The sequence below is a fragment of the Anomaloglossus baeobatrachus genome, chromosome 1 (assembly GCF_048569485.1).
Source record: "Anomaloglossus baeobatrachus isolate aAnoBae1 chromosome 1, aAnoBae1.hap1, whole genome shotgun sequence".
In the NCBI taxonomy this organism is placed as follows: Eukaryota; Metazoa; Chordata; class Amphibia; order Anura; family Aromobatidae; genus Anomaloglossus; species Anomaloglossus baeobatrachus.
In genome coordinates, this window is record NC_134353.1 from 672771906 (window position 1) to 672785201 (window position 13296).

Sequence of the window (13296 nt, forward strand, 5' to 3'; positions counted from 1 at the left end):
TGGTCTATAAATGCAATCTAAAAGCCTTTCCCAACACATTAGATATCTCCTCTGAACCCCCATACACATGCTGTGTTCTCAGTAGGAAATGGCAAGAAAGCAGATGTTAGTCTTTTCTATCATTGGCTTATGTCTCAAAAAGCAAATGGAATCCAAATGTGTTATTCTTGTTCTTCCTGCAGCTGCAGAGGTGTTTGCAATGAGACAAAGCTCAGGTCAGCTGTGCTTCCCCTCCCTCACACTGACTGCTTTGATATGAAAGCTGACAGGTGTTAGTAATCACACTCATCTCTGTTCTACCCCTAATAGTAATCACACACAGCTATGCAATGAGATCAGACTATTTGTCATTACATGTCACCAAGAAACCTACTCTAAGCTGTTTTGGAGATTTGTTCATTTATTCCAGCTTATGATAGGTCATGCAGGTGTACACATTTTGAGGATTGGCAAGCGTGTTGAATTGCATGGTCTAAAAAAACTAGAGAGGTGCCACTCTCCATGAAACAGGCTGGCTGGATTACTTTACTACACACCTGTATAAGTGTATGGACTAATATTCCAATTTTCTCATGAACAGCTGTAATATTCTAAAGAGGCACCTAATGGTGGGGGAATTTAGTAATGAGTGTTCAATGAGAACCCCATCAGTAAGTTTTAGAATTGTCATGGAAATCTTTGAAGAGCAATTCTCTGTAAATGCAGTCATTACATTTTCTTTTTTGTTGACCTGGGAAAAAAAATTGTCTGGTGACATAGTAGAGATATTAAGCTATATTTCATGATCCCATTTATTTAATGACCAGTTCATAACCCACATTTTTAGACTAGATAGTCATTCCATTGTAAATTTTCAGCTATCTCTTCAATATACCGTAATTGTCTAGTTTTCCCATTCCGTTGTCCGGAGAGGTTGACTGACAACCTTTTATGAGAACTGTAATGGTGAATTCATTGGTCGTCATCCATCTATCTCGGATGGTGAGAACGCCCTGAATATATAGGGCTTAGAATTACTGTACATGTTTTGTTTTAAGGTAAAAATGCTTTTCTAATTACAAGTCTCCAATATAAGCAGTTCCCTAAAGATTTGTATATAGGAATTTGTATATAGGAATCTGTATTTAGTAGGCAGAGAGGTGAATTTTATAGGGATCTATAAAACCTTTCCTAGTCTGTGCCCAATATAAAGCAGAATACTAAATGATTTCCTCAGCTGTCAACACCTTGCGGATACACATCTTTGGAACAGCCCCCTGCGGGAAGAATAATAAATCTTTCTGGTTTTCCAAGTCTTAACTAATGGCAAAACTGCTATGAATTGAAGGAGCAAAATTTGCATATATAACATGTACAATCATATATCTTGTAACATCGATGTTTGTTCATCTCAAAGCTGGAATTTTCTTGTGATCTATTATTTATTAGACTTTAGGCCGCTCTAGTCAAGGAACATTTGAGGTTTTTTATATACTGGAATAAAAGTAGTTGACATGGCTATGTGATGATTATTGATGTGGATCAATACCGACTGTTCTTCATCCCTGAACTCCCTTTCACGTCCCTGTAGTAAGCCTGCGAATGGTCTGTGCTATATTTATAAAGCATCTCGGACTCTGCTGTAATGTTTCTTAGGGGTCTGCAGTCCGATGGTGCATTGCAATAAAGTGCATGAATTATCTGCAGATTTTCTTGCGGGGGAGGGAAAGTGAATTTGGATATCATAATTAGGCTAGGTACACATTGCGTTCAGTCTGTCTGGAGCTTACGTCACAATCCGTAAGAAACCAACATGATTTGGCCATGCTGCTGACTGAGCCATTCATTAGACGAGATGGAGCTCGAATAGACTCACTTTGTGTTCCTTTGAGGATTTTTAGAGTGGCACATGACCGTAGTTGACTACGATCTTGTGATCATCTGAAAGACCGAAACTGCTGCTGTTTGAATCCCTATAAAACAGAATTGAATGAGACTTTACAAAAAAAACAGGGTTAGGATGCTTTCCATATGCAAACCACTCCTGAGCGTTGCTGTGCTCAGGTACGCTCAGTGCTCAGCCCAGTGCAAGCTGCTTACAGTGCTTGAACAGCTCGCACTGGCATGATCAGATGTAGTGTGCACCAGGGAAAAAAAAAACCTGCCCACAGTCCTCCAGAAGTGTTCTGCTTATGGTTGGCTTCATGTGGGTGGAGACCCAAAGTGCCAATCAGGGACTTCCATTGGAATCAAGTCCGAACCCGTGGAGAGTCAGTTCGCATGCACCCGCCAAACTGAAGTTCCACGAGTTCGCTCATCTCTAGACACAATATGTACTTGGTCTTATGTTGCTGGAGTCTCCTTCTTTAGTTTTTCACATATTACAGTAATTCAGGTGCCAAAAATGAAGTCTGCACTCAGAGTACTTCCAGCTGCTGCTTGGAGTATGTCAGCATGATTTACTTAAGCACTGTTTTTGTTTTTTTTTTGTTAATGAAAGGAAATTTTGTCTGCATGTTTTACTATGTTATCTGTGTGTAGCATAATGTAGGTACAGAGACCCTCATTCCAATGATGTATCACTTGTTAGTCAGAGTGCTGTTATTTTGATACAATTCCTGTTTTCTCTGCTGCAGATCTACCAGTTCTCTGAATGCTGTGCTCTGTATAACCCCCGCCCACACCACTGATTGGTAGCAGGGGTGGGGTTACAGAGAACAGGAGGACTACATGGCAAGAGACAACTAGTCCAGTGCAGTGATAATCTTCTGCTGATAAAAACTTATTTTATTTTACTCACAGCAAGCAGTCTAGTAGATGGCACATCATTAGAATCAAAGTCTGTGCACCCACCTACATTACGCTGCTCTCACATTACATAGTAAAAACCTGCTAGACGTTTTTCTTAACGGAAAACTCCAGATTTGCTATGTTAGTTTGTGTTATCCCTGGTGCAGGGTCTGAGAGGAGCTAAAGCCCTGCAAAACTGTTTGGTCCAGCGTGTGATGAGATAAGACGAATATTAAAAGATGAAAAACGTCATAGCCTTGGATGGAGGATCAGTTATGAAATTACTTAAGACCTCTTTGGTCTTATACTTTAACTGAAGTCAGAAACTAATTGATCACTAGTGATCGACCATTTTTAGTACATGGTTGATAAGTAATGATCTTTTTCTCTGCGCAAAGACTTACGGTAACCTTGTTTCTGATGGAGTGCTATGTTCCTGGATGAATAAGCAGTTTGTCTCCTCCATCATGGCCATATGTAGTAACAGAAGTATATCTCCATGCTTATGCTTTACTGTTTGGTTGCCCAGCAACTGTGATCATCTCTGTTGTGGCAAAACGTAATCCATCAGAAAACGTTCGATGGTTACTACGACAGTGGATCACTACAGAAACATTTCAAGGCGTAAAACGCCTCAAGCAGTAATTGTTGCAGAGGAGCATGTACATGTTGGTAAATCAATAAATCTGCTAAAGCCGTAAACCACTTGTCATGCCTCGCTGAGATTTCTGATGGAAATGTTGAATTGTTTACCCAGTCACCAAGATTGTGGAACGGTTAGTGGATTGTCACCCAACAAATGTGTACACACTGTCATCTTACAATAACGTGCGTGTATTTGTACATCCAAATGTGTGTTTGTAGCAAATTGAGCATAAAAGCAGGAAAGCCTTACACAATCTGAGAAGTTATAGCCTATCCACGGGATAACCATTTGGACCCCATCAATCGTCAAGAGGGGCTTTTTTATCCCTGTTGAAAGAGAGCAGTAGTCCGCATGCTCAACCGCATCTTCGTACATTCCCCGTTGGGCAGCCGAATGGCAACCCCATAAAGAACAAATGGAGCAGCAGTCAGACATGTACACAACTGAACCATTCCAAAGGGGTTAAAGTGCCTTGTCATGGATAAAAAAAAAAGTTCCCCAGTCTGCCAATTGATGTGGGTCCCAGCAGTCAGACCGGCACCAATCAATAGTTTGAAATCTATTCTGTGGAAAAGTGGTAACTTGTTTTTACTGGCCGGATGACCCCTATAAAGGGATTGTCCAATATTTAGATATTGCAGGCCAGTACTAAAAACCCCACACACCCAAAACAAAGATGGGCTTATGAGCTCTTAGACAAATTGTTTCTTTTTTTTAGAGGAAAAATCGCAATGGCCACTGCTTTTTCTTGGCCGAAAAAATTCTGTCGGTATTAATGACAATCGTTCGCTGGTTAGGCATCAGTAGAAACTGACAATCATTTGTTTATCCGAAAAAAACAATGATTGTTAATTACTCTTGAAATCATCAATATTAGATCAGTAGAGGTCCGACACATGCCACCCTTAATGATCTGCTCTTTGCAACTCTGGAGGTGGCTGAATTCAACCTGTGTGCGAAGTAGAGCCGCACAACTTTGTATGTTGGTTAAAGCATCACTCCAGTGTTTTGAATTTTTTTTTGTAAAAAAATATTTTTCAACCCTGGAGTGATGCTTTAAATGTAAGTTCCTTGACTTCTACTCACCTGCCACCATCTTCATCTGTTTTAAGCTTCGCTCCAATCCGTCTCCAGTGACTTGTGATCTGCCTGCAGCTTCAGTGTTTCATGGAGCATTCTGGAAGTCACAACTCAATACAGATCTATGAGAGCCTCGTTCTGGCCCCCATTGAGTTGCAGTGATTGCTTGTGACACAACTTCTGACTTCCGGCCATTCACAAGTTACGGGCACAAGATGGCGCCGTCGGAGCGATGCAACGCTGAAAAAGGATGAAAGTACCAGAGGGGAAGTATAATACAGGGGGCAGGGGACTTGGGCTTAAAGCACCACTTGACTGCTAAAAATAACAAAACACTGGACATTCTTTAGTACCGCAGCTTGGCTCTTATGGAAGGATTGTTCCCTTCTTTGAGATCATTAAGATCACATGTGCATATGAAAGGGGGGTCTGAAGGAACAGTTGTCTAGCAAACTAGTGTTATCAAATGACTATGGCCAATTTCAGTATGTTGTCTATGTACAAGTATCTCTTAGCATCCATGCCTTTTCTACACGGAAGACATTTTTAGTGCTTAACATGGCAGCAAGGAGCCATATTATAAATAGAGTGCTTTTATTCTCCAGCATATAATTTCATTCTGTGTACACCCACCTAGGAGATAAATCGTCACTCTAATTTAAGTGCACCTATCTGGCTGTGACACTGCAGGATCCCTGGATTGTGCCACCCACGTCCGTCCCTCTGTACCGCTCAGAACCTTTTGTCAGCTGTGACTCATACTTTAGATTCTTTTAGAATTTCTGCGAGCTACTGAGCAGGCAAAATAAAAAAGTGACATAATTACTCCATTAACCTTTCATTGTAGTCCTCATTATATTTACCGAACTAAAAGAGCAATAGTGACAAAAGTACTGCTGACTTTACAGAACAATATGCTTTATGAACATTTATTCCCATTTTTCTGCAACTAAACTGTCTCCTAGAGGGCGATAAAATACAATTTGTCGTTCTATTTGTTTGCTCACATGGCAAAGTTAGTTATTATAAAGGCCTTCTACTGATCTCATTGAAGTGCTTTATGGCTAAAATTCTTAATTTTTCTTTTATAGACATGGCAAATACCAGGAATGGCTTTTTTTTTTCCTAGAGCATCCATCGGCTAATTGTTCGATTGTACCATTGTGGTTAGGCATTACAGATGAGCAAACATAAAGTTCGATGTTCAGAGGTTGGGTTCGGAAATGGACTACCAAAAAACAAAGTTCGGATTCAAAGTTTAAGGGAGTTACGAATGCAAACCACTCAAGCGAGCAATGCTGTGCTTGGGTATGATTAATGCTCAGCCCTGTGCTAGACGCTTGCAGTGGCTGAACGGCTCACACTGGGGGTGACAACAGCGTGCTCAGATGTAATGTGCACACACACAAAAAAAAATAAATACATTTGAAAATCCCTGCCCACCCTCCCCGGAAGTGTTCTGCTTATGGCTGGCAGCATATGAGTGGAACCATGAACTACCTAATTACAGACTTCCATTGAGGTTCGGATCAAGTTGTAGTCATAAACCAAACTTTTTTAAGGTTCGACCTCACCTACCGAACGTCCAAAGATTCTCTCATCTCTCTTTCTTAAAGCTCTATGCTATAGCATCTGATGCACATGGCTAAACATCACTCATACTCAAGCGCAGCGCTGATCGCTTGAGTGGTTTGCACGCTTACCTCACTCAAACTTTGAACCCAAACTTTGTTTTTTTTTGGAAGTCGATTTCCGAACCTGAACTCCGAACATCGAACTTCAGGTCCGCTCATATCTGTTAAGAACCCATGGTATAGCAGTGTAAAAAGCAGAATTGAGCTGTAAACATACCTCACCATACATCGAAAGGCTCCCCTCTGGATATCTGTTCTCCGAACAATCATTTGTTTGACATCTCTCTCTTCCTGACTCCCCCCTTACACAGGAACACTCAGCTTGGTGGATTCTGCCTGAAAACCCGCCTCAAAAGTTCACATTTTTCTTCTTCTGTCCGTTGTTTTTCACGCCTTTTAACCACTTCAGAGTTCACTATCCCGAATCTGTTAAAAGGAGTAACATGTTCATTGTTTGGGCATCGCTTGGCAACATTTGCCATGTGCATGTTCCATATGTTAGCATAATAATTCTGGCAAGGCTAAAATAATAACAATAATAACTGCTTTCTTTAAACGCAGCAGTGCGAAGAGTGAAACATACCCAGCTACAGTCGGGCAGCCAGACACTTGATTCATGCTGCTGTGGGTCTAGCATCATGAATCTAATAACGGCTTCTCTGTAAAAAGAAAAAATAAATTAAAAAAAAAAAATCGTTTATCAAAAAATAACCCATTGGCATAAATTAAACACAAAAACCTGATTTAAACAATAGTTAACTTTCTGATGATCGTTTCCCTTTTAACGTAGCAAATAGGTGACTTCAAAATCTAAGAACAAATCAACTATATTTTCAAATTTCTTTAATGAAGTACTAAAAAGTGTTGTCTTTCCAAAGCCTCATTTAATATAAAGTAGAAGTATTACTTGTTAGAACATAACTGAAGCACAAGGTATAATACCTGCGGGTAGAACAGAGTTCCCCTATGGCTGTTTGTGCATTCTGTTGTCGTTGCTGAGGAACAGGTTATTGTAGTAAGTGACGCTGATGTGTAAGCTAAAAGTCTACTTTTTTTTCTTGTAAAGTTCAATGGTATGCACCAACTATAAGTCAGATGTCTATGAAGTAGACCCTTTGGTTCTTCACACAAGCAGGTGGAGGAATCCTTCTAAATCCTGCTCACCATATGCACTATGCACTTGGAAGTCCTTTTAGAGGGTGCACGGAAAATCTCCAGCCAAGAGGTTAGCACAAAAAATCAGGAATTCGGCACAGCATCTTCATAAAAAAAACAAATTTTATTGATCCATTAAAATCCAATAAAATGGACAAGACGCGTTTTGGGGACACTCTTGTTCACAATCCGTTCATCCGTTTTGTGCTAACCTTTGGTGCTTCAGTTGGAAGTAATCTTATGTTTTCCCGTATCTGTAGCCCTCTTACAACAATCAGATTCGATCTCTACTGCATAAGCACAATGTCACGCGTGGCCAACAGATATTCTTGATTAAACATACTGCCATATAAATTTACGTAATTTTTCCGGTTGATAATTTTGTTTGTAGGATGCAACATTTATAGTAGTTGACACCGCTGTATGTTTCGTATCACCTCTCTCCACATGGACTTTTTGAAGAGGGCCGAGTTGCGATCCATGGTGTTAGAATGAAAAGATGTTGCAATGAGTGACTCTCTCTGTGGACGACTGCTAGTATCCGCGCATTGCTTTTCAGTTTTACTCAATATCAGAAATAATTATTTCTCACCTTTTATCACCCAGTAATAATAATGAAAAATCCGTAATATTATGTGCAAGCATTATAAACAATAAGTCACTATCTGTCATGTAGAAAAGAAACAGAATTACTTTATTAACATAAGAAGTTAAAAATATATGGCCAATTAACCCACAGTTTTGGGCCTCATTCACACTCTTTTAGTATATGGTCAGTATTTTGCATCCGTGTTTGCATACAAAACCAGGAGTGGAACATAGTGAAAAACTATCATTGAAAAATTGACTCTTGTTCCGTATTTTGGAGACACGCCTGAGTTTTGCATACTGATGAAAAATACAGATATGTGAATGAAACCTTAGAAAATGGCTAAACATGGCCTGGCCATTAAATTGGAGGAAACACAATTAACATTTATCAGAAAAAGAGGTAAATGTGTCTGATTGCCGAGTCCCACTGATCACTAGAACGGAGGTCGCAAGACCCACATTTTTGCTCTCTGATGGGTATTGTCTAGTGGGTTGCTGGAAATGGCTAAGTGGCGAACTTGGCTTACTCTTCGGGCCCTTAAGCTGGTGTCACACATAACGACGACGACAACGACGTCGCTGCTACGTCACCATTTTCTGTGACGTTGCAGCGACGTCCCGTCGCTGTCGCTGTGTGTGACATCCAGCAACGACCTGGCCCCTGCTGTGAGGTCGCCGGTCGTTGCTGAATGTCCAGCTTCATTTTTTGGTCGTCACTCTCCCGCTGTGACACACACATCGCTGTGTGTGACAGCGAGAGAGCGACGAAATGAAGCGATCAGGAGCCGGCACTGGCAGCTGCGGTAAGCTGTAACCAGCGTAAACATCGGGTAACCAAGGTAAGACCTTTCCCTGGTTACCCGATGTTTACGCTGGTTACCAGCCTCCGCTCTTGCTGCCAGCGCAGGCTCCTGCACTGTGACATGTGGCTGCAGTATGCATCGGGTAATTAACCCGATGCATACTGTAGCAAGGAGAGCAAGGAGCCAGCGCTAAGCAGTGCGCGCGGCTCCCTGCTCTCTGCACTGTGACATGTAGCTGCAGCACACATCGGGTTAATTAACCCGATGTGTGCTGCAGGAGAGCAAGGAGCCAGCGCTAAGCGCGGCTCCCTGCTCTCTGAACTGTGACATGTAGCTGCAGCACACATCGGGTTAATTAACCCGATGTGTGCTGCAGGAGAGCAAGGAGCCAGCGCTAAGCGCGGCTCCCTGCTCTCTGAACTGTGACATGTAGCTGCAGCACACATCGGGTTAATTAACCCGATGTGTGCTGCAGGAGAGCAAGGAGCCAGCGCTAAGCGCGGCTCCCTGCTCTCTGAACATGTAGCACAGCGACCTTATGATCGCTGCTTCTGCTGTGTTTGACAGCTAAGCAGCGATCATAACAGCGACTTACAAGGTCGCTGTTACGTCACCGAAAATGGTGACGTAACAGCGACGTCGTTGTCGCTGTCGTTTAGTGTGACACCAGCTTTAGTTTTTGAAAGGAGGGCACTGCACATGCTCAAGTACGGCTCCATTCAATCTCCTCCTTATTGCTGACTTGTATCCTGTAAAGAGGTAGAATAGGGGTCTCTGGACCCCCATTCTAGTTATTGATGAAGGTTTTAGTGGTGGCCACTACAGCAATCAGTCATTATTGTTTATCCAGTTTTTATGTGAGTAATGTAAATTGGGCAAAACTTGTAAAAGTTTTTAAACAGATAAATGTAACTAAATTTGTCATAATTTCATTGTGAGGTTATAAAAGTTGCATTATCTAATGGGTAGAGACAATACGACTGGATAGAGTTGATGGATAATAAATATGGAAATAGAAAATGTTACTTTTTTCCTGGTTCTTGGTGATTGCGTCTACTTTGTCTGGAGTTGTATTCTGGATGTTCTTTCAAGTTTTCAAGATAGAAAAAATAATCCTTGCCCTATTCAAATATGACGTTAGTAAAAGATTTATACAGAGGAGCTCCTAAATCTAGGTCAGTCTAGAAGCCTATAAACATTATATACACAAGAGCGAACATGTTAAAGACTCACATGAATGGTTTCAATCCTTGTAATTGAAGTCAGCCTTATGAAGGTCTAGTCTTTACCTGTTTGATTGCTTTTTTTTTTTTCAGCATTCAAAATGCTTTTCTGGCAGTGAGCTTACAGGTTTCCAATGTTATATTGAGATATATATAGATATAGATATAGATATAGAGATAGATATAGAGATAGATAGATATAGAGATAGATAGATATATATATATATATATATATATATATATAGTATAATATGAGATACATATAAATATAGTATCTATATATATATAGATAGATATCTATATTTATATAGTATAGATATATATATATATATATATATATATAGTATAATATGAGATACATATAAATATAGTATCTATATATATATAGATAGATATCTATATTTATATAGTATAGATATATATATATATATATATATATATATATATATATATATATATATAGATAGATAGATAGATAGATAGATAGATAGATAGATAGATATATAATATATATATGTATATATAATATCTTTTCTGATGCATTACATAGATCTAATTGTAAATATATTCAACAGCTCTGGGGCTATTTTGTGTGTTTCATGTTAGTACAGTCATTTTTTAAAAGATAAAAAAATGAAAGTCAAGGTCTTTAGATATAGATTAGATCATAGTCATATGTAACTACATTAAATACATATATAAATTCACAGGGAAACATTGCATGGCTTAGAAATATCTGTGTGAACTTGGCACTTTCCATAAGGAGAAACTTTACCCCTTAGATACTCTGTCTATCGCAGCGGCCAATTCAGCGCTCGTGCTTTGCACTTATGAGGGGCAAACGTCCCAAAACATGTCTGCTTCTAAGTTATGTGACAAAGCCCTTTTAAAGGGTCAATATGGACGGTTAGGATGGCTAATTCCAATAGGTGGAACTTCTTGCCCTCTTCCATGAATAGGCTATATGCTTACAGTACATAAGAAATATTATTTACATTTTTATTTTTGCTTTATGCAAATGAGTCTGTGCCCTCTTGTACTATCTCAATAAGGTTGTTTTTCTGTAAAAAATTAAACAGTTGTCAGTGGTTAATGACATGCTATGTTATTGTATTTTCAGGACCACGTAAAGCAGTGTTTCTCCAGATCCTCAACATCCAATAAAGACACAGATTCTCTTGTGCAAGAAACTGACAGACAGTATGGCACGTGGAATCAAGATAAGCAACAGCCTGAAGAGAGGTGGGATAGTGTCTCTTTTGAAGTATTATTTTATTTATTCCACTAATTTTAGAAAGGTTTGTGTGGTGTTCCTAGCCACATGGCTCACATTTCGTTCAGATTTCCGTAATTAAATTATCTGTCTTTATTTAAAGGAAACCTGTCACCAGCTTTTTCCACCTAATTTGAGCGCAGCATAATGTAAAGACAGAGACTCTGATTCCCGTGATGTGACATATACAGAGCTGTTTGTAGTTTTGATAAAATCACTGTTTTACCAGCAGGAAATTATCACTACAGGGCTAGAAAAACTTGCTGCCATGTTGTCTTCCATATAACCCCGCCCTACACCACTGATTGTCAGCTTGCTGCCTATTAAGGCTATGTGCACACAGTGCGTTTTTTTGACGCTGCGTTTTTGTGCGTTTTTGGCCGCTAAAAACGCACAAAAACGCACCTGCGTCGAAAAAACGCGGCAAAAAACGCACGCGTTTTGCCGCGATTTGGTGCGTTTTTTTGCTGCGTTTTGCTGCGTTTTTGCTCACTGCGTCCTTATGCGTTTTTTATCAGTGAACAAAAAAAAAAAAAGGTCTGATGTCATTTCCTTCAATGTGTTCTTCATTCTCCACTAGTGTATGCAGAAGAGCAGACAGCTGCAGAACTACAAGGCTCAGCATACTCCATCCAATAGTGTATGCAGGAGAGCAGACAGCAGCTGCAGAACTACAAGGCTCAGCATCCTCCATCCAATAGTGTATGCAGGAGAGCAGACAGCAGCTGCAGAACTACAAGGCTCAGCATCCTCCATCCAATAGTGTATGCAGGAGAGCAGACAGCAGCTGCAGAACTACAAGGCTCAGCATCCTCCATCCAATAGTGTATGCAGGAGAGCAGACAGCAGCTGTCGAACTACAAGGCTCAGCATCCTCCTTCCAGGACTGTATGCAGGATTTCTTTGCCCCCCCAAACAAAAAAAATGACGTGGGCTTCGCCATATTTTTGTATGCTAGCCGGGTACAGCAGGCAGGTACGGGCTGCCCCCAACCCCCAGCTGCCTATTTGTACGCGGCTGGGAACCAAAAATATAGGGAAGCCCTTTTTTTTAAATTATTTCATGAATTTCATGAAATAATTTTAAAAAAAAATGACGTGAGCTTCGCCCAATTTTTGAGTCTAGCCGGGTACAACTAGGCAGCTGGGGATTGGAATCCACAGTGCAGGGTGCCCATGCTTTCTGGGCACCCCCGCTGTGAATTGCAGTCCCGCAGCCACCCCAGAAAATGGCGCTTTCATAGAAGCACCATCTTCTGGCGCTGTATCCAACTCTTCCAGCTGCCCTGATGCCGGATGGCTCGCCGGGTAATAATGGGGTTAGGGCTAGCTGTATAGCTGGCTCTAAGCCCGAAATTCATGGTGTCACGCCAATATTAGACATGACCACCATGAATTTCTAGTAAAGATAAAAAAAAAACACAACACACAGAAAAATATTTTTATTAGAAATAAAACACAACACAATTAGTGACTCCATCTTTATTGAAATAAAGAACCCCCCCTCCGCAGTAATCCTGGGTCAGGGTCCCGCGCCGTCCAATCCGGATCCAATATCATCTGATCGGTTTGCTGGAAGGCAAAGCGATCAGATGATGTGTCAGGTTCAAGTTCCTGAATCCCATCACACATCAGCTGATTGTATAAAAGCCGATTATACAATCAGCTGATGCATCGGTGCAAAAAAAAATAAAAAAAAAAAAATACTCACTTATGTGCTGATTACCGGCAGCTCCTGCAGCGATGGGGCGGGAGTCTGATCCTGTCCGATCGCTGCAGCAGCTGCCGGTAATCAGGGATGAAGTCTCCTGACGCATCCGCTGATACCGGCCGGGCGCCCGCGTCACCGCGATACTTACGATCACCTGCTGCGTCAGGTGACTGCATCAGGTGATCCATCGCCAGGTCCTGCATCCATCGGAGCTTTCCCGGCCGTCTGCACACAGCCGGAGCGGGGGTGGCGATACCGTGAGAGGAGCTGGGAGCGGGCATGGCACCGGGAGGCTGCAGACAGGTGAGTATAACTTTTTTTTTTTTTTTTTCTACTGTTAACTTTTGTTTTCTCAGCCGCTTCCACCTCCCGCCCAGACATGGCGCCGCACGGCAGCATACATGCACAGGAC

General features: G+C 41.1%; 1 protein-coding gene across 1 annotated transcript in view; it reads left to right on the forward strand.

The window, feature by feature from the left end:
- Nucleotides 1–13296, forward strand: part of KIAA1671 (KIAA1671 ortholog) — a 271372-nt gene that overhangs the window by 221186 nt on the left and 36890 nt on the right. Inside the window, exon 6 of the mRNA XM_075320058.1 lies at nt 11022–11143. Within this exon, the coding sequence (XP_075176173.1) occupies nt 11022–11143 (122 nt within the window). The remainder of the gene's footprint in view (nt 1–11021; nt 11144–13296) is intronic.